Here is a 22,758-nt window from a genome sequence, read left to right as displayed (position 1 = left end):
ATCTCCATGTTACAAATAGCACATTAATACAGGAAGTTAAACCTGACATGGTAACTTATTGCAGATTACTAATTGCATTTGACTACAGGTACTGACTTAAAATTCCATACAAACTTATGTATATAAGGATAAATGGAGAAGCGACATTGAGGAGTGAGCCAGAAAGTAAGGACAGCACTGGAAAATCAGCAAACTCCACCACCACCAACCAATCTGAAAAGTCGAATGGACAGGTTGGAGTGGGAGTGCGGGTCAGTGTAGAGGAGAAGGAAGTACACAGGCACAAACCACAGGGGGCTGGCTTTACTTTTCTCCTGGGTTGCTAGTAGCTGTTCCCGGGACATTCATTCATCTTCCATTCCAGAAGATTCCTGGACGATCCGGGAGGGCTAGCAGCCCTAGAGGAAAAAGAGAACAGAAGGAGGGAAACTGAGGGCTGGCAGTGGCACCGGCCCTCAGTAGTGTCGTGGAGCCTTGATGAGCACTCCTGCTCCTCCCGGTACTATAGAATTATAGAAAGTTACAGCATGGAAGGAGGCCATTCAGCCCATCTTGTCTGTGCCAGTCAACAAAGAGCTATCCAGCCTAATCCCACTTGCCAGCTCTTAGTCCGTAGCCTTGTAGGCTACGGCACCTCAAGTGCACATCCAAGTTATTTTTGAATGTGGTGAGAGATTCTGCCTCTACCACCCTTTCAGCTAGTGAGTTCCAGACCCCCACCACCCTCTGGGTGAAAAATTACCCCTCAAATCCCCTCTAAACCTCCTACCATTTACTTTAAATCTGTGCCCCCTGGTTATTGACCCCTCCGCCAAGGGAAACAGCTCCTTCCTATCCCCTCTATCTAGGCCACACATAATTTTATACACCTCAATTAGGTCTCCCCTCAGCCTCCTCTGTTCCAAAGAAAACAACCCCAGCTTCTCCAATCTTTCCTCACAGCTAAAATTCTCCAATCCAGGCACCATCCTCGTAATTCTCCTCTGTACCCTCTCTAGCGCAATCACATCCTTCCTGTAATGTGGTGACCAGAACTGCACGCAGTACTCTAGCTGAGGCCTAACTAGTGTTTTATACAGATCAAGCATAACCTCCCTGCTCTTATATTCTATGCCTTGGCTAATAAAGGCATGTATCCCGTATGCATTCTTAACCACCTTATCTATCTGTCCTGCTACCTTCAGGGATCTGTGGACATGCACTCCAAGGTCCCTCTGTTCCTCTGCACTTCTCAGTGTCCTACCATTTATTGTGTATTCCCTTGCCTTGTTAGCTCTCCCCAAATGCATTACCTCGATTGAATTCCATTTGCCACTGTTCTGCCCACCTGACCAGTCCATTGATATCTTCCTGCAGTCTGCAGCTTTCTTCTTCATTATCCACCACACGGCCAATTTTTGTATCATCTGCAAACTTCTTAATCATACTTCCTACATTCAAGTCCAAATCATTGATATATACCACAGAAAGCAAGGGACCTAGTACTGAGCCCATTGGAACTCCACTGGAAATAGTCTTCCAGTCACAAAAACATCCTTTGACCGTTACCCTTTGCTTCCTACTTCTGAGCCAATTTTGGATCCAACTTGCCACTTTGCCTTGGATCCCATAGGCTTTTACCTTCATGACCAGTCTGCCATGTGGGACCTTATCAAAAGCCTTGCTAAAATCCATATACACTACATCAAATGCACAACCCTAATCGACCCTCCATGTTACCGCCTCAAAAAATTCAATCAAGTTGGTCAGACACGACTTCCCCTTAACAAATCCATGCCGACTGTCCCTATTAATCCGTGTCTTTCTAAATGAAGATTTATCCTGTCCCTCAGAATTTTTTCCAATAATTTTCCCACCACCGAGGTTAGGCTGACTGGCCTGTAATTACTCGATCTATCCCTTTCTCCTTTTTTAAACAATGGTACGATGCTAGCAGTCCTCCAGTCCTCCGGCACCACACCTGTAGCCAGAGAAGATTGGAAAATGATGGTCAGAGCCTCTGCTATTTCCTCTCTTACTTCTCTTAACAGTCTGGGATACATTTCATCCAGGCCTGAGGATTTATCCACTTTCAAAGATGCTAAACCCCTTAATACTTCCTCTCTATCTATGTTTATTTCATCTCATATTTCACACTCCTCCCTGATTGCAATGTCTGCATCGTCTCTCTCTTTTGTGAAAACAGATGCAAAGTATTCATTAAGGACCATACCCACGTCTTCCACTGCCACACATAGATTACCTTCATGGGCTCTAATAGGCCTTAATCTTTCTTTAGTTACCCTCTTGCTCTTAATGTATTTATAAAACATCTTTGAGTTTTCCTTGATTTTACCTGCCATTTTTTCATGCCCTCTCTTTGCTTTCCTAATTTCCTTTTTAATTTCACCCCTGCATTTTCTATACTCCTCTAGGTTTTCTATGGTATTGAGCACTCGGTAACTGTCATACACTTCCCTTTTTTTCTTTATCCTACCCTGTATACCCTTTGACATCCAGGGAGCTCTAGATTTGTTAGTCCCACCCTTTTTCTTTAAGGGAACATACTTGCGCTGAGCCCTCACTATCTCCTCCTTGAATGCCTCCCACTGCTCTGACGCTGATTTACCTTCAAGTAGCTACTTCCAGTTCGCTTTGGCTAAATCACATCTCAGCTTGCTAAAATTGGCTTTTCCCCAATTGAGAACTTTTATTCCTGGTCTGTCTTTGTCCTTTTCCATAACTACCTTAAATGACTGAATTATGATCACTACCCCCAAAATGCTCTCCCACTGATACCCCTTCCATCTGCCCAGCTTCATTCCCTAAAACTAAGTCCAGAACTGCCTCCTCCCTTGTTGGGCTTGCCACGTCCTGAATGCATTTTGGGAATTCTGCACTCGCTATACCTTTCACACCAATTTTATCCCAGTTAATATTAGGCTAGTTGTAATCCCCTACTATTATTGCCCTATAGTTTTTGGACTTCTCAGAAATTTGTCTAGATATTTGCTCTTCTATCTCCCTCTGACTGTTTGGGGGTCTGTAGTAAACTCCCAGCAGTGTAATTGCCCCTTTTTTATTCTTCAGTTCAACCCATATGGCCTCATTGGATGATCCTTCTAAGATATCATCCCTCCTCACAGCTGTAATTATCTCTTTAATCAATACTGCCACCCCCCCCTTTTTTAACCCCCTCTCTATCTCGCCTGAAAACCCTGTAACCAGGAATGTTGAGCTGCCATTCCTGCCCTTCTTTCAGCCATGTCTCAGTAATGGCTATAATATCATACTCCCTCCCCAACAGCACTAGCAAACCCCACGAGGATATTGGTCACGGCTCTGTTGAGGTGCAACCCGTCCGGCTTGTACAGGTCCCACCTCTCCCAGAAATGGTCCTAATGCCTCAGGAATCTAAAGCCCTCCCTCCTGCACCATCTCTCCAGCCAAGCATTCATCCACTCTATCCTCCTATTTCTGTACTCGCTAGCATGTGGCACTGGGAGTAATCCGGAGATTACTACCTTTGAGATCATGCTTTTTAATCTCTTTCCTAGCTCCCTATAGCCTACCTGCAGGACCTCATCCTTCTTTCTGCCTATGTCGTTGGTACCGATATGGACCATGACCTCTGGCTGTTCACCCTCCCCCCTCAGAATGTCCTGCAGCCTTTCAGTGACATCCTTGACCCTGGCACCAGGGAGGCAACATGCCATCTTGGAGTCACGTCTGCAGCCGCAGAAACACCTGCCTGCTCCCCTATCGAATCCCCTATCACTATTGCCCTTCCATGCTTCTTCCTCCCCCCCCTGTGCAGCTGAGCCATGGACTTGGCTCTGGCTGCACTCCCCAGAGGAACCATCGCCCTTACCTGTATCCAGAACTGAAAACCGGTTAGTGAGCGAGAGGCACTCCGGGGGCTCCTGCCCTACCTGCCTGGTCCTCCTTCTCTGTCTGGCGGTCACCCATTCCCTCTCTGCCTGCACACTCTTAAGCTGCGGGGTGACCACATCCTGAAACGTGCTATCCACAAATTCCTCAGCCTCGCGGATGCACCGCAGTGACTCCAGCCGCCGCTCAAGCTCTGAAACCCTGAGCTCGAGTTGCCGTAGCTGGCGACACTTCCCGCACATGTGGTCGTCCAGGTTACGCGAAGCGTTCAGGACTTCCCACATGGCACAGGATGTGCACTCCACGGGACTGAGCTGCCCTGCCATGCCTCTATTTAACAGACTATTAACTAACTTAGCAGAAATAAACTTAAAACTTTAAACAAAAACAGTCACTAGCTACTCACCAATCAGCTCTTTCCCTCTATTTGATAGAGTAAGGTCTGTAATTTAGCCCACAAGTCCGAGTTTAATTTAAACTAATACTCTTATTTTTAATTCACTTACTGTTTTACTTACCCCGATTGAAATGTTTAATTTCTCGGCTCTTAGTTAAAACAATGCCCTAGATTAAGGAAAGAAAAATAGAAAAATACTCACCAACCAATCACTTACCTGCTTTCCTGTGATGTCACACTTTGATATTTTTTTCTTTCACAAGTCCCACTCAGGTCCGCTGCCTCTGCTCTCGGGCCTCCTCTGCCACGCTCTTTATCTTGCTCTCACTCCCAGCTCAGGTCCCGCTCAGGTCCGCTGCCTCTGCTCTCGGGCCTCCTCTGCCACGCTCTTTATCTTGCTCTCACTCCCAGCTCAGGTCCCGCTCAGGTCCGCTGCCTCTGCTCTCGGGCCTCCTCTGCCGCGCTCTTTATCTTGCTCTCACTCCCAGCTCAGGTCCCGCTCAGGTCCGCTGCCTCTGCTCTCGGGCCTCCTCTGCCGCGCTCTTTATCTTGCTCTCACTCCCAGCTCAGGACCCACCCAGGTCCGCTGCCTCTGCTCTTGGGCCTCCTCTGCCGCGCTCTTTATCTTGCTCTCACTCCCAGCTCAGGTCCCGCTCAGGTCCGCTGCCTCTGCTCTCGGGCCTCCTCTGCCGCGCTCTTTATCTTGCTCTCACTCCCAGCTCAGGTCCCGCTCAGGTCCGCTGCCTCTGCTCTCGGGCCTCCTCTGCCGCGCTCTTTATCTTGCTCTCACTCCCAGCTCAGGACCCGCTCAGGTCCGCTGCCTCTGCTCTTGGGCCTCCTCTGCCGCGCTCTTTATCTTGCTCTCACTCCCAGCTCAGGACCCGCTCAGGTCCGCTGCCTCTGCTCTCGGGCCTCCTCTGCCGCGCTCTTTATCTTGCTCTCACTCCCAGCTCAGGTCCCGCTTAGGTCCGCTGCCTCTGCTCTCAAGCCTCCTCTGCTGCGCTCTTTATCTTGCTCTCACTCCCAGCTCAGGTCCCGCTCAGGTCCGCTGCCTCTGCTCTCGGGCCTCCTCTGCCGCGCTCTTTATCTTGCTCTCACTCCCAGCTCAGGTCCCACTCAGGTCTGCTGCCTCTGCTCTCAAGCCTCCTCTGCTGCGCTCTTTATCTTGCTCTCACTCCCAGCTCAGGTCCCACTCAGGTCTGCTGCCTCTGCTCTCGGGCCTCCTCTGCCGCGCTCTTTATCTTGCTCTCACTCCCAGCTCAGGTCCCGCTCAGGTCCGCTGCCTCTGCTCTCGGGCCTCCTCTGCCGCGCTCTTTATCTTGCTCTCACTCCCAGCTCAGGTCCCACTCAGGTCTGCTGCCTCTGCTCTCGGGCCTCCTCTGCCGCGCTCTTTATCTTGCTCTCACTCCCAGCTCAGGTCCCGCTCAGGTCCGCTGCCTCTGCTCTCGGGCCTCCTCTGCTGCGCTCTTTATCTTGCTCTCACTCCCAGCTCAGGTCCCACTCAGGTCTGCTGCCTCTGCTCTCGGGCCTCCTCTGCTGCGCTCTTTATCTTGCTCTCACTCCCAGCTCAGTTCCCGCTCAGGTCTGCTGCCTCTGCTCTCGGGCCTCCTCTGCTGCGCTCTTTATCTTGCTCTCACTCCCAGCTCAGGTCCCACTCAGGTCTGCTGCCTCTGCTCTCGGGCCTCCTCTGCTGCGCTCTTTATCTTGCTCTCACTCCCAGCTCAGGTCCCGCTCAGGTCCGCTGCCTCTGCTCTTGGGCCTCCTCTGCTGCGCTCTTTATCTTGCTCTCACTCCCAGCTCAGGTCCCGCTCAGGTCCGCTGCCTCTGCTCTCGGGCCTCCTCTGCCGCGCTCTTTATCTTGCTCTCACTCCCAGCTCAGGTCCCGCTCAGGTCCGCTGCCTCTGCTCTCGGGCCTCCTCTGCTGCGCTCTTTATCTTGCTCTCACTCCCAGCTCAGGACCCGCTCAGGTCCGCAGCCTCTGCTCTCGGGCCTCCTCTGCTGCGCTCTTTATCTTGCTCTCACTCCCAGCTCAGGTCCCACTCAGGTCTGCTGCCTCTGCTCTCGGGCCTCCTCTGCTGCGCTCTTTATCTTGCTCTCACTCCCAGCTCAGGTCCCGCTCAGGTCCGCTGCCTCTGCTCTTGGGCCTCCTCTGCTGCGCTCTTTATCTTGCTCTCACTCCCAGCTCAGGTCCCGCTCAGGTCCGCTGCCTCTGCTCTCGGGCCTCCTCTGCCGCGCTCTTTATCTTGCTCTCACTCCCAGCTCAGGACCCGCTCAGGTCCGCTGCCTCTGCTCTCGGGCCTCCTCTGCCGCGCTCTTTATCTTGCTCTCACTCCCAGCTCAGGTCCCGCTCAGGTCCGCTGCCTCTGCTCTCGGGCCTCCTCTGCTGCGCTCTTTATCTTGCTCTCACTCCCAGCTCAGGTCCCGCTCAGGTCCGCAGCCTCTGCTCTCGGGCCTCCTCTGCTGCGCTCTTTATCTTGCTCTCACTCCCAGCTCAGGACCCGCTCAGGTCTGCTGCCTCTGCTCTCGGGCCTCCTCTGCTGCGCTCTTTATCTTGCTCTCACTCCCAGCTCAGGTCCCGCTCAGGTCTGCTGCCTCTGCTCTCGGGCCTCCTCTGCTGCGCTCTTTATCTTGCTCTCACTCCCAGCTCAGGTCCCGCTCAGGTCCGCTGCCTCTGCTCTCGGGCCTCCTCTGCCGCGCTCTTTATCTTGCTCTCACTCCCAGCTCAGGACCCGCTCAGGTCCGCTGCCTCTGCTCTCGGGCCTCCTCTGCCGCGCTCTTTATCTTGCTCTCACTCCCAGCTCAGGTCCCGCTCAGGTCCGCTGCCTCTGCTCTCGGGCCTCCTCTGCTGCGCTCTTTATCTTGCTCTCACTCCCAGCTCAGGTCCCACTCAGGTCCGCTGCCTCTGCTCTCGGGCCTCCTCTGCTGCGCTCTTTATCTTGCTCTCACTCCCAGCTCAGGACCCGCTCAGGTCCGCAGCCTCTGCTCTCGGGCCTCCTCTGCTGCGCTCTTTATCTTGCTCTCACTCCCAGCTCAGGTCCCACTCAGGACCGCTGCCTCTGCTCTCGGGCCTCCTCTGCTGCGCTCTTTATCTTGCTCTCACTCCCAGCTCAGGTCCCGCTCAGGTCCGCTGCCTCTGCTCTCGGGCCTCCTCTGCTGCGCTCTTTATCTTGCTCTCACTCCCAGCTCAGGACCCGCTCAGGTCCGCAGCCTCTGCTCTCGGGCCTCCTCTGCTGCGCTCTTTATCTTGCTCTCACTCCCAGCTCAGGACCCGCTCAGGTCCGCAGCCTCTGCTCTCGGGCCTCCTCTGCCGCGCTCTTTATCTTGCTCTCACTCCCAGCTCAGGACCCGCTCAGGTCCGCAGCCTCCACATGAAGGCAAGTTTCTAAAAAAAAATACTTACGTTTTTGCTGGTGGCCTCCAGTGATCCTTTTAAGAGATGTTGGTTAGGCTGCTGAAGCACCTAAAAAACTGAGTGGAACATGGGGTCGGACATTTTTCAGGTGTCCTTGGGGCGCAGGTGACAGCACTGTGAAATTGGTGCTTTTTCCCCCTGTTCTGCATCCAACAAGCAGGTGCAGTGAGGTCCAATTTCTAGGCCTGTAACCTTAAATGTGCCGGCTAGGTTAACCACAGCTCTATTTTGGTAGCAAATATATTGTCGTTTACATGTTAAGATATCCAAAGCAATAACCAATGAAGTAAATGACAGTGAAGTTATTACCTGGAACAAAGCTGTCAGTGTAACAATGGTCTTCCTCCCAATGTGCCTATTATTTGAAAATCAAGACTTCCCTCCTGCTATAATTCATCCTTTCTCAGCTGTTCATAATTATGCAACTCCTTACCTCTCTCAGACATTCCTTCCTCGTACAATCTTCACATGTTTAATACTCCAGTTTAGCATCACTAATCATTAACTTGTGATATGCCATGTCTTCTCGATTAGTCCTTTCAACCTCGTTGGTGTGCTATGGGTGTTGGCAAAATAATGGAAACTTGTTTAAATGTTCATGATGCCTAAGCCTGCCAAAGGCTTTTTAAGATATCTAAAGCAGTCATAGATGAAGTAAATGGCAATAAAGTTATTACCGAGAACAAAGCTGTCAGTATAACAATGGTCAGATACAAAACAATGTTCCTTCTATTGTTCCCCAACATTGTGGCTTAACCCCCAACTTCAGAAGAACAGCTGCTATTGCATCAGTGTTAATTTTTCTAATTTTTGCACTTTGTTCAAATCTCAGTGTTAACAAAATTTGAAAAATCTCTTCTTAAAGCAGAATTAAAACAGGCTATTGGAGATACACCCATTTCTAATAGCACTACTATCTAATCATTTAGACAGTTTGTGTAGGGTTAGGTAAAATGTAAATAAAAGTTTATTCCCAAAGATATGAGCAATGTTCAAGCCTTGAATTAATTTAAGCTTTGCAATGTAGATAAAGGCCAGCAGAGGGAGTGTTGAGTCACTGTAAAGAAAGAAACCGGGTCGAACCCAGTTTGATGTGTGTGGAGTATTCATGGCCTAGCTGGAAGCTTTAAAACTCCAGGAGAACATGTAAATGAAGTTATATTCTGGAAATCTTTAGCGTCTGAGTCCATTCTAAAAGAAGTGTTAATGCATCAGCTTGGAGAATAATGAATGCAGAAAGATAGAATACCTACCGTGGTAGTTTTCTTCATTCTTCAGTGATGTTAACCGTCATTTTCTAAGTGCCCAGGCAACCAGCAACACTGTACCCAAGGGTATTTGTGGCAGATTTAAAAAATACATATTTTAAGAAAAAGAATGACAAAGTTTCGCTTTTCTTGTTACTTGTAATTGCATTAAGCAGCTTATTGGTTGAAAAACCTAAACCGAGAAACACAAAGGTGATTGCAGTGCTAGAACGTCTTAAATGGGCCATATCCTCAATTGATAACTTGACAGGTGATCGATACAGGCTGGCATTATTCAAAGAATGTATGTGATCATACCAATGCAGGTAATCCACTTTATAATGTCCCGTTCACCCATCATCTCTGTGCTCGCTGACCTACATTGGCTCCCGGTTAAGGAACGCCTCAATCTTAAAATTCTCATCCTTGTTTCCAAATCCCTCCATGGCCTCGCCCCTCCCTATCTCTGTGATCTCCTCCAGCCCCACAAACACCCCCCCCCCCCGCCCCCGAGATATCTGCGCTCCTCTAATTCTGCCCTCTTGAGCATCCCTGTGCCTTCAGCTGCCTTGGCCCTAAGCTCTGGAACTCCCTCCCTAAACCTCTCCGCCTCTCTTTCCTCCTTTAAGATGCTCCTTAAAACCTACCTCGCATCTGCCCGAATATCTCAAGTGGCTCGATGTCAAAGGATGTTAAAGGTGCTATATAAATACAAGTTGTTGTTGTTGAATTTCCTTATTGATATTAAGAATATTGCATATTAGGGTTATTTTAATTTATAATAAAATAACTTTAGGATGAATTTTTGCAAAGATCAATGCGGGTGATAGCAATACCAGAGAGTGAAGCAATTTATACGTTTTGCAACCAGTGTTAGCACTTAGCAATCCCACTTCAGGATAGCATAGCTAGAGAGAGTGGAAAATGTTATGACTTTAGTGGTGGAGTGCCTCACATGTTGGGAATTGAGGCTGAGAGTTCAGCAGACACAATTTTCTGTCCTTTACTTTTAATACACAAAAATTGCATGGGCCGCAAATCAGGTGTGCCTAAATTCATGATAAGTGCTCCTCTTTTGGACTCTAGGGGAATCAAGGGAGATGGCGATCAGGCGGGAAAGTGGAGTTGAGGTCGATGATCACCCATGATCTTATTGAATGGTGGAGCAGGCTCGAGGGGCCGTATGACCTACTCCTGCTCTTACTTCTTATGTTCTTACGCAAGATTGTGCACCAAAAGCATGAGATCATAAAATTTAACCTGTAGACTAAAGCTCCCTGTATGCCCTAACAATCTGCACCCCTGCTGCACAAGGGTGAATTTTTCCACTTCTGATTGGATGGCAATTTGTTGCAATTTGCTGTAAACCCGCACTCACTAGGAACTGTGTTGAAATTGCTCCAACTCGTTTCATGTAGGAACATTCCAGCTGCAGACAGCGCTGCAATCTGAGCCGCAAACAAGATTCTTCAACAACAACAGCAACTTATATTTATATAGTGACTTTAATGTAATAAAACAGCCCAAGGTGCTTCACAGGAGTGTTAAAAACACATTGTTGACATCGAGCCTTTTAAGATGTGGGCAGATGACCAAAAGCTTGGTCAAAGAGGTAGGTTTTAAGGAGTGTCTTAAAGGAAGAAAGAGTAATGGAGAGGTGGAGAGGTTTAGGGAAAAATTCCAGAGCTTAGGACCTCGGCAACTGAAGGCACGGCCAGCAATGGAGGATCAAAAGGCCAGAATAGGCAGAGCGCCGAGGTCTAGGGGGATTATAGGGCTGGAGGAAATTACAGAGATAAGGAAGGGCGAGGCCATAGAGGGATTTGAAAACAAGGATGAGAATTTTAAAATCGGGCGTTGCTTAACCGGGAGCCAATGTAGGTCAACAAGCACAGACGAGATGGGTGAACAAGACTTGGTGCGAGTCAGGACATGGGGGGCAGAGCTTTGGATGACCTCAAGTTTATGGAGGGTAGAACTAGGAAGGCCAGCCAGGAAGGCATTGGAAGAGTCAAAATAGTCTTCGAGCCAAAGGGAGAGCGTGTTAACCCACTGCAGTCCCAACTATCAAGACTGCCTTTTAAACAGAGTGATGTACAACCCCTTGACTCTATTTTATCTCCTTTTTATTGGTCCTTTTGATCTTCATGCCACACAGTGGGGTGTACTCTGTCAATACTGCTCTATATTGGCTGACAGGAGCACAAAATTATTGGTGCAGCACATGTTTAAACACTGATTTTCTCCCTCCTTCCCCGTAATGAAATGTTCCATTAACACATGTTGTCCTGTTACGCGACTAAGCATTATAGGAAGGAGAGACCTGCCCCTACATTATTGGGCCCTTAATAAATTACTTTGAAGGATTTTGAACTGTTGGATTTATATGCTGCATTATCACAGCTCAGCAACAACTTGCATCTATATAGTGCCTTTAACATAATAAAACAGCCCAAGGCGCTTCACAGGACCGTTGTCAAACGAAATTTGACACCAAACCACATGAGATATTACGACAGGTGACCAAGCCTGAGTATTAAAAATCTGAAGATTGCATAGGGAGGGAATTCCAGAGCTTAGGGTCCAGGCAGCTGAAGGCATGGCCGCCAATGGTGGAGCGAGTAAAGTCGGGGATGTGCAAGAGGCCAAAATTGGAGGAGCACAGAGATCTCGGAGGGTTGTGGGGCTGGAGGAAGTTACAGAAATAGGGAGGGGGGGAGGCCATAGAGGGATTTGAAAACACGGATGAGAATTTTAAAATCGAGGCATTGCTCAACTGGGAGCCAATGTAGGTGAGCGAGCACAGGGGTGATGGGTGAACAGGACTTGGTGCCACAGGGGTGATGGGTGAACAGGACTTGGTGCCACAGGGGTGATGGGTGAACGGGACTTGGTGCGAGTTAGGACACAGGCAGCAGAGATTTGGATGAGTTCAAGTTTAGGGAGGGTGGAAGATAGGAGGCCAGTCAGGTGAGCGTTGGATTAATCAAGTCTAGATGTAACTAAGGCATGGATGAGGGTTTCAGCAGCAGATGAGCTGAGGCAGAGCCAGAGACAAGGGTAATAATCTCTGGATTATTACCTGAGCCACGAGCGAATTTGGCTAGGACAAATAAAATTAGAGAGTTAAATGCGTGGCTCAAAGACTGGTGTGGGAGAAATGGGTTTTGCTTCCTGGGACACTGGCACCAGTACTGGGGCAGGAGGGAGCTGTTCCGTTGGGACGGGCTTCACTTGGCCAGTACTGGGACTAGAGTCCTGGCGGATCATATAACTAGGGCTGTAGAGAGGGCTTTAAACTAACTAGTGGGGGGGAGGTTCCTAGAGAGCAAATAATAAAAATGACAACAGAGAATGTCATAGACTTAGGTAGCAGTGGGGAAATTAAAAACCAGAGCGTGTCAGGAAGGGGCAGAAGGTATGGAGGAAAAGGTAAAGTAATAAAAAGGGCAAAAGCAGGAACTAAGTGTCACAAAAGGCAGCATGGTGGCATAGTGGTTAGCACTGTTGCCTCACAGCGCCAGGGACCCGGGTTCGAATCCGGCCTCGGGCGACTGTCTGTGTGGAGTTTGCACATTCTCCCCATGTTTGCGTGGGTTTTCTCCGGGTGCTCCGGTTTCCTCCCACACTCCAAAAAAAATGTGCGGGTTAGGTTGATTGGCTATGATAAATTGACCCTTAGTGTTAGGGGGATTAAATACGTGGGGTTACGGGGATCGGGTGGGATATGTGTCGGTGCAGGCTCGATGGGCTGAAATGGCCTCTATCTGCACTGTGGGGTTTCTGTGATTTCTGTGATTCTGTGAAAACATCTTTGAAAGTTCTCTATCTGAATGCATGTAGCATTCGTAACAAAATAGACGAGTTAATGGCACAAATAACTACATATGGGTATGATCTTGTGGCCATTACAGAAACATGGCTGCAGGGTGACAATGCCTGGGAATTAAACATACCAGGTTATTTAACGATCAGGAAGGACAGGCAGGAAGGAAGGGGAGGTGGGGTGACTATGTTAATAAAGGAAGGAATCACTGTAATACAGAGAAATGATATTGGGTCAAAAGCTCAGGATAATGAAACAGTTTGGGTGGAGGTAAGGAATAATAAGGGGAAAAAAACACTAGTGGGCATAGTCTATAGGCCTCCGAACAGTGGCAACTCTGTTGGATGGAGTATCAATCAGGAAATAGTTGAGGCTTGTAATAAGGGAACATCTATAATTATGGGGGATTTTAACTATCATATTAATTGGACAAATCAAATTGGGCAGGGCAGCCTTGAGGATGAGTTCATTGAGTGTATTAGGGATGGGTTTCTTGAGCAGTATGTAACTGAACCGACCAGGGGGCAAGCAACCTTAGATCTGGTCCTGTGTAACAAGACGGGATTAATTAAAAATGTCCTAGTAAAGGATCCCCTTGGAATGAGTGACCATAACATGGTTGAATTCCATATTCAATTAGAGGGTGAGAAGGTTGGATCTCAAACAAGCGTGCTAAGCTTGAATAAAGGAGACTATGAAGGTATGAGAGCAAAATTGAGTAGAGTGGATTGGGAAAATAGATTAAAGGGTAAGACGATACATGATCAGTGGTGTACATTTAAGGAGTTATTTTACAACTTCAAAAAAAAAATTATTCCACTGAGAAGAAAAGGGTGTAAAAGACAGCCATCCGTGGCTAAGTAAAGAAATTAAGGATAGTATTCGACTAAAAACAAGGGCATATAAGGTAGCCAAATCTAGTGGGAAGATAGAGGATTGGGAAAACTTTAAAAGACAGCAAAAAATAACAAAAAGATTGATTAAGAAAGGGAAGATAGATTATGAAAGTAAATTAGCAAAAAATATAAAAACAGAAAGTAAGAGTTTTTATAGTTATATAAAAAGAAAAAGGGTGGCTAAAGTAAATGTTGGTCCCTTAGAGGATGAGACCGGGAAATTAATGGTGGGAAATATGGAGATGGCAAAAACACTGAATGAATATTTTACATCAGTCTTTACAGTAGAAGACACTAAGAATATCCCAACACTGGGCAAACAGGGGGCTAAAGGGGGGGAGGAGCTAAACACGATCAAAATCACTAAGGAAGTGGTACTCGGTAAAATAATGGGACTCAAGGCGGATAAATCACCTGGACCTGATGGCTTACATCCTAGGGTCTTGAGGGAAGTGGCGGTAGGGATTGTGGATGCATTGGTAATAATTTTCCAAAACTCCCTGGACTCGGCAAAGGTCCCGGCAGACTGGAAAACTGCTAATGTAACACCCTTATTTAAAAAGGGCAGTAGACAGAAGGCTGGAAACTATAGACCAGTTAGTCTAACATCTGTGGTAGGTAAAATTTTGGAGTCCATTATTAAGGAGACAGTAACAGGACATTTGGATAATCATAATTTAATAGGACAAAGTCAGCATAGTTTTATGAAGGGGAAGTCATGTTTGACAAATTTGCTGGCGTTCTTTGAGGAAGTAACGTATAGGGTGGATAAAGGGGAACCAGTGGACGTAGTGTATTTAGACTTCCAAAAGGCATTTGACAAGGTGCCACACAAAAGATTATTGCTTTAAGATAAAAAATCACGGGATTGGGGGTAATATTCTGGCATGGATAGAGGATTGGCTATCTAACAGAAGGCAGAGAGTTGGGATAAATGGTTCATTCTCAGACTGGCAATCAGTAACTAGTGGTGTTCCGCAGGGGTCAGTGCTGGGTCCCCAACTCTTTACAATCTATATTAACGATTTGGAGGAGGGGACCGAGTGTAACATATCAAAATTTGCAGATGATACTAAGATGGGAGGGAAAGTAGTGAGTGAGGAGGACATAAAAAACCTGCAAGGGGACATCGACAGGCTAAGTAAGTGGGCAGAGATTTGGCAGATGGAATACAATACTGGAAAGTGTGAGGTTATGCACTTTGGCAGGAAAAATCATAGAGCAAGTTATTATCTTAATGGCAAGAAACTGGAAAGTACTGAAGTACAAAGGGATCTGGGGGTCCTGGTGCACGAAACTCAAAAGGTTAGTATGCAGGTGCAGCAAGTGATTAAGTAGGCGAATGGAATGTTGGCTTTCATTGCTAGGAGGATAGAATATAAAAATAGGGAGGTATTGCTTCAGTTGTACAAGGCATTGGTGAGACCGCACCTGGAATACTGCGTACAGTTTTGGTGTCCATACTTAAGAAAGGACATACTTGCTCTCGAGTCAGTACAAAGAAGGTCCACTCGGTTAATCCCAGGGATGAGGGGATGGACATATGAGGAGAGGTTGAGTAGATTGGGACTCTACTCATTGGAGTTCAGAAGAATGAGAGGCGATCTTATTGAAACATATAAGATTGTGAAGGGGTTGGATCGGGTGGATGCGGGGAAGATGTTCCCGATGATGGGTGAAACTAGAACTAGGGGGCATAGTCTTAGAATAAGGGGCTGCTCTTTCAAAACTGAGATGAGGAGGAACTACTTCACTCAGAGGGTGGTAGGTCCATGGAATATGCTGCCCCAAAAAGCTGTAGAAGCTACATCATTACATAAATTTAAAACAGAAATAGACAGTTTCCTAGAAGTAAAGGGAATTAAGGGTTACGGGGAGCGGGCAGGAATTTGGACATGAGTCTAGGTTTGGATCGGTCATGGCCCTGTGGGTAGCGGAGCGGGCCCAGGGGCCGTGTAGCCTGATCCTGCTCCTATTTCGTGTGTCTAATTCTGTTAGATTCAGGAGATGGTTCTGTGATAGTAGATTGGCGGTTAGGATCAGATCAGCCATGATCTTATTGAATGGCGGAGCAGGCTCGAGGGGCCGATTGGCCTACTCCTGCTCCTATTTCTTATGTTCTTATGTTCTTATTTTATGTAGGTGGAAGGAGGCAGTTTTGGTGATGGAGCAGATATGAGATCAGAAGCTCATTTTGGGATCAAATAGGATGTTATGAAACGTGTGGTTCAGCTTCAGACAGCTGCCAGAGAGAGGGATGGAGTCGGTGGATAGGGAACAGAGCTTGTGGTGGGCACCGAAGACAATGGCTTCGGTCCTCACAATATTTAGTTGGAAGAAATTTCTGCACATTCAGGACTGGATGTCAGACAAGCAGCGTGGCAAATCAGTGACAGTGGAGGGGTTGAGAGAGGTAGTGGTGAGGTAGAGCTGGGTGTCATCAGCGTACATGTGGAACCTCACGTTGTGTTTTAGGATGATGTCGCTGAGGGGCAACATGTAGATGAGAAACAGGAGAGGGACAAGGATAGATCCTTGGGGGACATCAGAGGTAACGGTGTGGGAGCGGGAGGAGAAGCCATTGAAGGTGATTCTCTGGCTATGGTAAGATAGAGAAGAGCTCAAAGCACTTTGCAGATGTGGCTGATAATGCTATTGTGCATTAGGCCCTGGTCTGTGTTAAATTAGCTGATCTCGACCAAGGGTCCTATAGTTAGTCTGGGCCCCAGGATTCAGGAGGTTAAAAAAAATCAGCTAGGGTCCCTGCTCCTGAATACTATCCAGTGACTTCTGCTCAAAAATACTGGCCGGAATTTTGTTCGGGGGAGGTGGGTTGGGGGTGGGGGGTCTGAGGTGGGCGGGAAACCTGGAAGGCCGGGATCACCGAGGTGGGGGGTGGAAATCTGGGATTGTGGGGGAGGAGGGTCAGCCAGGGATCGGGGCGGGCGGAGGATCGGCAGGGGGTGGTGGGTTGGGGGAGGGGGGGTGCGGAGGCCTGGTGAGGCGGGGAAGGCCGGGAAGGCAATCAGAGGCCTCGTGGAGGGCGGGTCTCCGATTGCGGTGGGTGGGTTAGGCAGGGACCTTGGATCCAGGAGGTAGGTATAAAGCCACTTACCTCCTGGATGCAGCAGTCCCCAACTCTGTTTAGCTGCCAGATTTCATGAATTGTGTGAAACCCGTCCACAGGCAGTTAAAAACAAAATGGACGGAGAAATAGAGGCTTCTAGCCTCATTACAATATTTAAATTATGGTAACGCCCCCTGGGAGTTGGTTGGATGCCCGCCCCCGTCCCACATCCAGGAAAACCTCCGGGTTGGAGGCGGGATCAGGTCGGGATTCACATTTTTAACAATTTAACTGCCCCCACGCCTTAAACCCACCTGTTTTTTGATGGGAAAATTCCAGCCACTGTGTGTGGAAGTTGGGTATGAATAAGATTGAGCTTGTTTACAGTGCCTTTTAGAGATGTTGCCTGCACAATATCCAGCATCAAACATGAGGAATAGCTAATTAACAAAGTACCAGCGAACCACCAACAACCAGGAAATGAAAAAACAAAAAGAGATAAAACTGCAAATACTGGAAATCTGAAACAAAAACAGAAAATTCTGGAAAGAACAGATGAGTTAACGTTTCAGGTGTAGACCGTTTGTCAGAACCACAGAACTGTACCCGAGCTTGAGTTAGTACCTCCTGGGGAGGAAAGGAGAAAGGGGAAAAAGTTAACTGCTGGAAAATGAAACTTGTTCTAATGAGGTAACAACTGTTCTAAAATCACAAGTTATGTATCTAAGCTCCATATCCACATTAATATTTTCTATATGTTGGCAATAGTATCTAAGTGCATTACTTAAAATATCTAGTTAATGGAAACAATGTTGTTGATTGTGTTTATTTAACTCTGGTTATCAACAACTCCAATCTGTGCAAGTTTTATGATGAAATGTATTGAGCGTTGCAGGAAAAAATAACTCCAGAGCACACTTTAAAATAAATATACTTTATTCTTTTGCCAGGAAACTTGATGGAAAAGGTAACCAGTATATGAACATAGAAAGCATTGTTAAACAATCTCAATGTACAAACAGAGCCAGTAAAAGTACAGAGCAGTCCTAATGCTAGAAAACAACATTCCACTAGTGCTTCAGACACTACAAGAATGATTCAATAAACTCAAATTACTGTACTCAAGAACGAATCTACAATAGATACACACTTCTGCAGAGAGATATAAGGTGTGTCAGCCACCAGATGAAATTTACTTACTGGCTCATGTACAAGCAAATAAAACAACAAAATAACACTGAAAAGTGTCGTGCCTTGGAGGCTATCTTTACTGCAAACAACATGCAGCACTTTACTTACCTCTTGATATGTTGCTGAACATGAAATGAATTTGCACAGCTGAAATAATAATAAAAAAAACATTTTTACTAGCTTTGTATGCTAGTACAAAACCAATAGGCAACGGGCGAACCCTACCACAAAAAAATATTATGTTCTGACTAACTGTATGCAGAGAATTGCTTTTTTTTAAAAAAAAATCACTTATTTAAGTGCCTGTGAACTGTAAACACTCATACAAACAACATGGTAGTGTAGGCTAACTGTGTGCCAGTGGGAAACAATCACTCCCAGCACAAAGTGCTAGCATTTAAAAAAATTAAAATATCAAACTTTATTTTTCATTGCAAAAAGAGGTGGAAATATGTCCTTGTTTATTTGACAAAATTGAATGCTGGTGCACTGAGGATAGAATTCCAACCTTTAGGCTTTTTTGAATAAGAAATGCAGGAAAATACAACAGTAGCATTAAGAATAATAATGAATGACCCATATTGTCTAAACCAGAGCATCCTACAACCATAACTCATCTGACTTATGTACTTAGGCTTTGTTCCATAACTTGGTGTATGTATTTAAACATGATATGCAAGGCAATGAGAAAGCACCAGAAACTCCAGCATAGAAATTTAGAATACATCGAGGAGTAACTCCGCAAAATAAAGTAATAATCAGAGTTCTACATCATTTTCCACAGCTTCTTCCCAGCATGCAATAGTGGACACACAGATGGACTTTACCAGACATCAGTCTTTGAACTGACTGCATACAATCCAGGAGGACTGAATCTGACCAACACAGTTTATGACTCAGTATTCCCAAACTCAAAAGTCCATTATGGTCAACAGCTTCAGCGGTTTTAATGTTGAATATACACTTATCAACCTGGTCCTTCAGGCCTTGATGTTTCAGAACAAAAAGGGAAAATATCACATTTGGGAATGGTTGTGGTCACTGCAGTGCCATTTCACTGTGTGTTTGGTACCTGGCTGTTTGGTCCATTGGTTGCAGAACTGGGAGACAGACTGGAGCTGGGGCTTACTTCTAGTGCCTGATTGCTGCTCCCATTACTTTCTGTGCTTGTGTTTGCTGTAGGTGCAAGGGGATCATGCCCTTCTGAGTTTTCCAGCATTTCTTGAATAAGGGGTGGCATTGATCCAGGGATCTCCAACTTAAGTGTGATGACACGTTCTGCACCTGGATGTGGAGAGAGATTTCCTCTTAGTCATGGCCAACTTTCTTTGTTACTTTGTCTTTATACTCTATATGCATAACTTTACTCATTAGCAATTTAGAACAAATATACTTTTCAGACCACCTTTTTAAAAATTCTATAAAATCTCCTTAAACATTATCTGCTCCAGTGAAAGTAGTTCCAGTATCTCAAGTTTCTCATCCCTGGTATCATCCTGGGCACTCGTAATGGCTTTAATGTCCTTTTTATAATAGTGTACCCAGAACTGCCCACAGTGCTCTAACTGTAGCCTGACCAGTGTTATGAAACATTTATCGTGAAAAATCTTTTTGCAGTGCTGCAAAATAGTAGTAGCCTCAGACAACTTCATGGAAACCACAGGGCCTTTCACATCAGATGAGGCTCAAGATATAGCACCCTTAGTCCTTTAGGAAGTTCCCAAGAGGAAGCAGCTTCAATCTTTCTCTTGTAGGAAGTACACTGGCTGCTGGAGGAGATTGTGTGGGACCTGAAAGACCTAAGCAATTTTCAATAGCCATACAAGCAAACTTGGAAAGTGGCTCAGATGGTACATCTTTATGGGACTCTTTGAGAATATTTCCTTTTAACACTCAGTTTACTATCTAAGTGAATTTGTATCTATCTAAGCCACATTTGCAAAGCAGTGAATAAGTTAGTAACGGTGAGTGCTTATGCTGAGGGTAGAGTGGACTTGACACTTCAAAAGTTGTACAACCTTTGAACATAGGATAAACAGATGTGTGAGTCAGTCACTGGGAAGGGTTCATGACATTTAATGTAGGTTTTAAAAGCAGGTGCTGGCTTCAAAATGACCAGAGTAAGCTGCAGTAGGCCGGAATAGCAGCAGTATCTCTAAAAGCCAGACTAGCATCATAACTCTAAAAGCAACTTTTTAAAAAAAGAATTGCTAAAGAGAAATTATGAACTTTCCTGGTATTGGATTCAGTAGACAGACCTACTGCTGACAACAGTAGGGAAAGAACTAAGGGCACTGTTCGAAATAAAATTGTCCAAACATGGAGAAAGGAGCTGAATTCCAGAGGTGAGGTGACATCAAGGCAGCATTTCATCGAGTGTGGCATCAAGGAGCACTAGTAAAACTGAATTCAATGGGAATCAGGGGGAAAACTCTCCACTGGCTGGAGTTATAACTAGCACAAAGGAAGATGGTTGTGGTGGTTGAAGGTCAATCATCACAGCCCCAGGACATTGCTGCAGGAGTTCCTCAGGGCAGTGTCCTAAGCCCAACCATCTTCAGCTGCTTCATCAATGACCTTCCCTCCAACATAAGGTCAGAAATGGGGATATTCGCTGATGACTGCACAGTGTTCAGTGCCATTCATAACTCCTCAGATAATGAAGCAGTCCATGCCCGCATGCAACAAGACCTGGACGACGTTCAGGCTTGGGCTGATAAGTGGCAGGTAACATTCACGCCACACAAGTGCCAGGCAATGACTATCTCCAACAAGAGTCTAACCACCTCCCCTTGACATTCAACGGCATTACCATCGCCGAATCCCCCACCATCAACATCCTGGGGGTCACCATTGACAAGAAACTTAACTGGACCAGCACATAAATACTGTGGCAACAAGAGCAGGTCAGAGGCTAGGTATTCTGGGGCGAGTGTCTCACCTCCTGACTCCCCAAAGCCTTTCCACCATCTACAAGGCACAAATAAGGAGTGTGATGGAATACTCTCCACTTGCCTGGATGAGTGCAGCTGCAACAACACTCAAGAAGCTCAACACCATCCAGGACAAAGCAGCCCGCTTGACTGGCACCCCATCCACCACCTTAAACATCCACTCCCTCCACCACCAGCGTACCATGGCTGCAGTGTGTACCATCTAAAAGGTGCACTGCAGCAACTCACCAAGGCTTCTCAGGCAACACTTCCCAAACCCGCGACCTCTTCCACCTAGGACAAGGACAAGGGCAGCGGGCGCCTGGGAACACCACCACCTCCAAGTTCCCCTCCAAGTCACACACCATCCTGACTTAGAAATATATCGCTGATCCTTCATCATCGCTGGGTCAAAATCCTGGAACTCCCTCCCTAACAGTACTGTGGGAGTACCTTCACCACACGGACTGCAGCGGTTCAAGAACATAAGAACATAAGAAATAGGAGCAGGAGTAGGCCATTTGGCCCTTCGAGCCTGCTCCGCCATTCAATAAGATCATGGCTGATAATCCACCTCAACTCCATTCACTGGCCCCATCGCCATATCCCTTGATGCCTTTACTAGTCAGAAATCTATCGACTTCTGTTTTGAATATTCCCAATGACTGAGTCTCCACAGCCCTCTGGGGTAGAGAATTCCAAAGATTCACTGCCCTCTGTGTGAAGAAATTTCTTCTCATCTCAGTCCTGAATGGCCTACCCTTTATCCTGAGGCTGTGGCCCCTGGTTCTAGACTCCCCAGCCAAGGGAAACATTCTCCCAGCATCCACCCTATCAAGCCTGTAATAATTTTGTATGCTTCAATGAGATCCCCTCTCATTCTTCTGAATTCAATGGAATACAGGCCTAGTTTACTCAATCTCTTCTCATATGACAGTCCCGCCATCCCAGGAATCAGTCTCGTGAACCTTCATTGTACTCCCTCCATGGCAAGTATATCCTTCTTAGGTAAGGAGACCAAAATTGTAAACAGTACTCCAGGTGTGGTCTCATCAAGGCCCTATATAATTGGAGTAAGACTTCTTTACTCATGTACTCAAATCCTCTTGTAATGAAGGCCAGCATACCATTTGCCTTCGTAATGGCTTACTGCACCTGCACATTCACTTTCAGTGACTCATGTACAAGGACACCCAGGTCCCTTTGAACATCTGCATTCCCCAATCTTTCACCATTTAGGAAATACTCTGCCTTTCTGTTTTTTCTACCAAAGTGGATAACTTCACATTTATCCACATTATATTCCATCTGCCATGTTCTCGCCCACTCACTGAGCCTGTCGAGATCCCCTTCAAGCCTCTTCACATCCTCTTCACAACTGACACTGCCACCTAGCTTTGTATCATCAGCAAATTTGGAAACTTTACATTTAGTCCCCTCATCCAAATCATTGATATAGATTGTGAATAGCTGGGGCCCAAGCACCGATCCTTGAGGTACCCTACTAGTCACAGCCTGCCATCCTGAAAAAGACCCATTTATCCCTACTCTTTGTTTTCTGTCTGTTAACCAATTCTCAATCCATGCTAGTATATTACCCCCAATTCCATGAGCCCTAATTTTGTTCACCAGCCTCTTGTGTGGGACCTTATCGAAGGCCTTCTGAAAATCCAGATACACCACATCTACCGGTTCCCCTTTGTCCACTCCACTAGTTACATCCTCAAAGAACTCCAGTAGGTTTGTCAAACAGGATTTCCCTTTCATAAATCCATGTTGACTCTGCCCAACCTTACTATTAGTTTCTAAGTGGCCAGTTATTGCATCCTTTATAATAGATTCCAGCATTTTCCCAACTACTGATGTGAGGCTACCAGGTCTGTAGTTTTCTCTCTCACTCCTTTCTTAAATAGCGGGGT

The 22,758-nt window shown here is 46.6% G+C and overlaps 1 protein-coding gene across 4 annotated transcripts in view; it reads right to left on the bottom strand.

Annotated features, from left to right (window-relative positions):
• Positions 1 to 17,633: 17,633 nt before the first annotated feature.
• LOC147117508 (retinoic acid receptor beta-like) overlaps positions 17,634 to 22,758 on the bottom strand; it is a 334,754-nt gene continuing 329,629 nt past the window's right edge. For 3 of the 4 annotated variants that reach the window (XM_085988527.1, XM_085988532.1, XM_085988528.1), the window contains 2 exons: positions 19,036 to 19,190; positions 17,634 to 18,053 (listed from right to left, as the gene is read on the bottom strand). In XM_085988527.1, the coding sequence (XP_085844653.1) occupies positions 17,823 to 18,053; positions 19,036 to 19,190 (386 nt within the window). In that variant the 3' untranslated portion in view covers positions 17,634 to 17,822. Of the gene's footprint in view, positions 18,054 to 18,188; positions 19,191 to 22,758 lie in introns of those variants that run through there. The other variant, XM_085988529.1, reaches the window with a different exon arrangement.

Source organism: Somniosus microcephalus, chromosome 5, assembly GCF_052327205.1.
Source record: "Somniosus microcephalus isolate GS21.2 chromosome 5, FLI_Smic_1.0, whole genome shotgun sequence".
In the NCBI taxonomy this organism is placed as follows: domain Eukaryota; kingdom Metazoa; phylum Chordata; class Chondrichthyes; order Squaliformes; family Somniosidae; genus Somniosus; species Somniosus microcephalus.
This window is presented reverse-complemented; position numbering and strand designations above follow the sequence as displayed.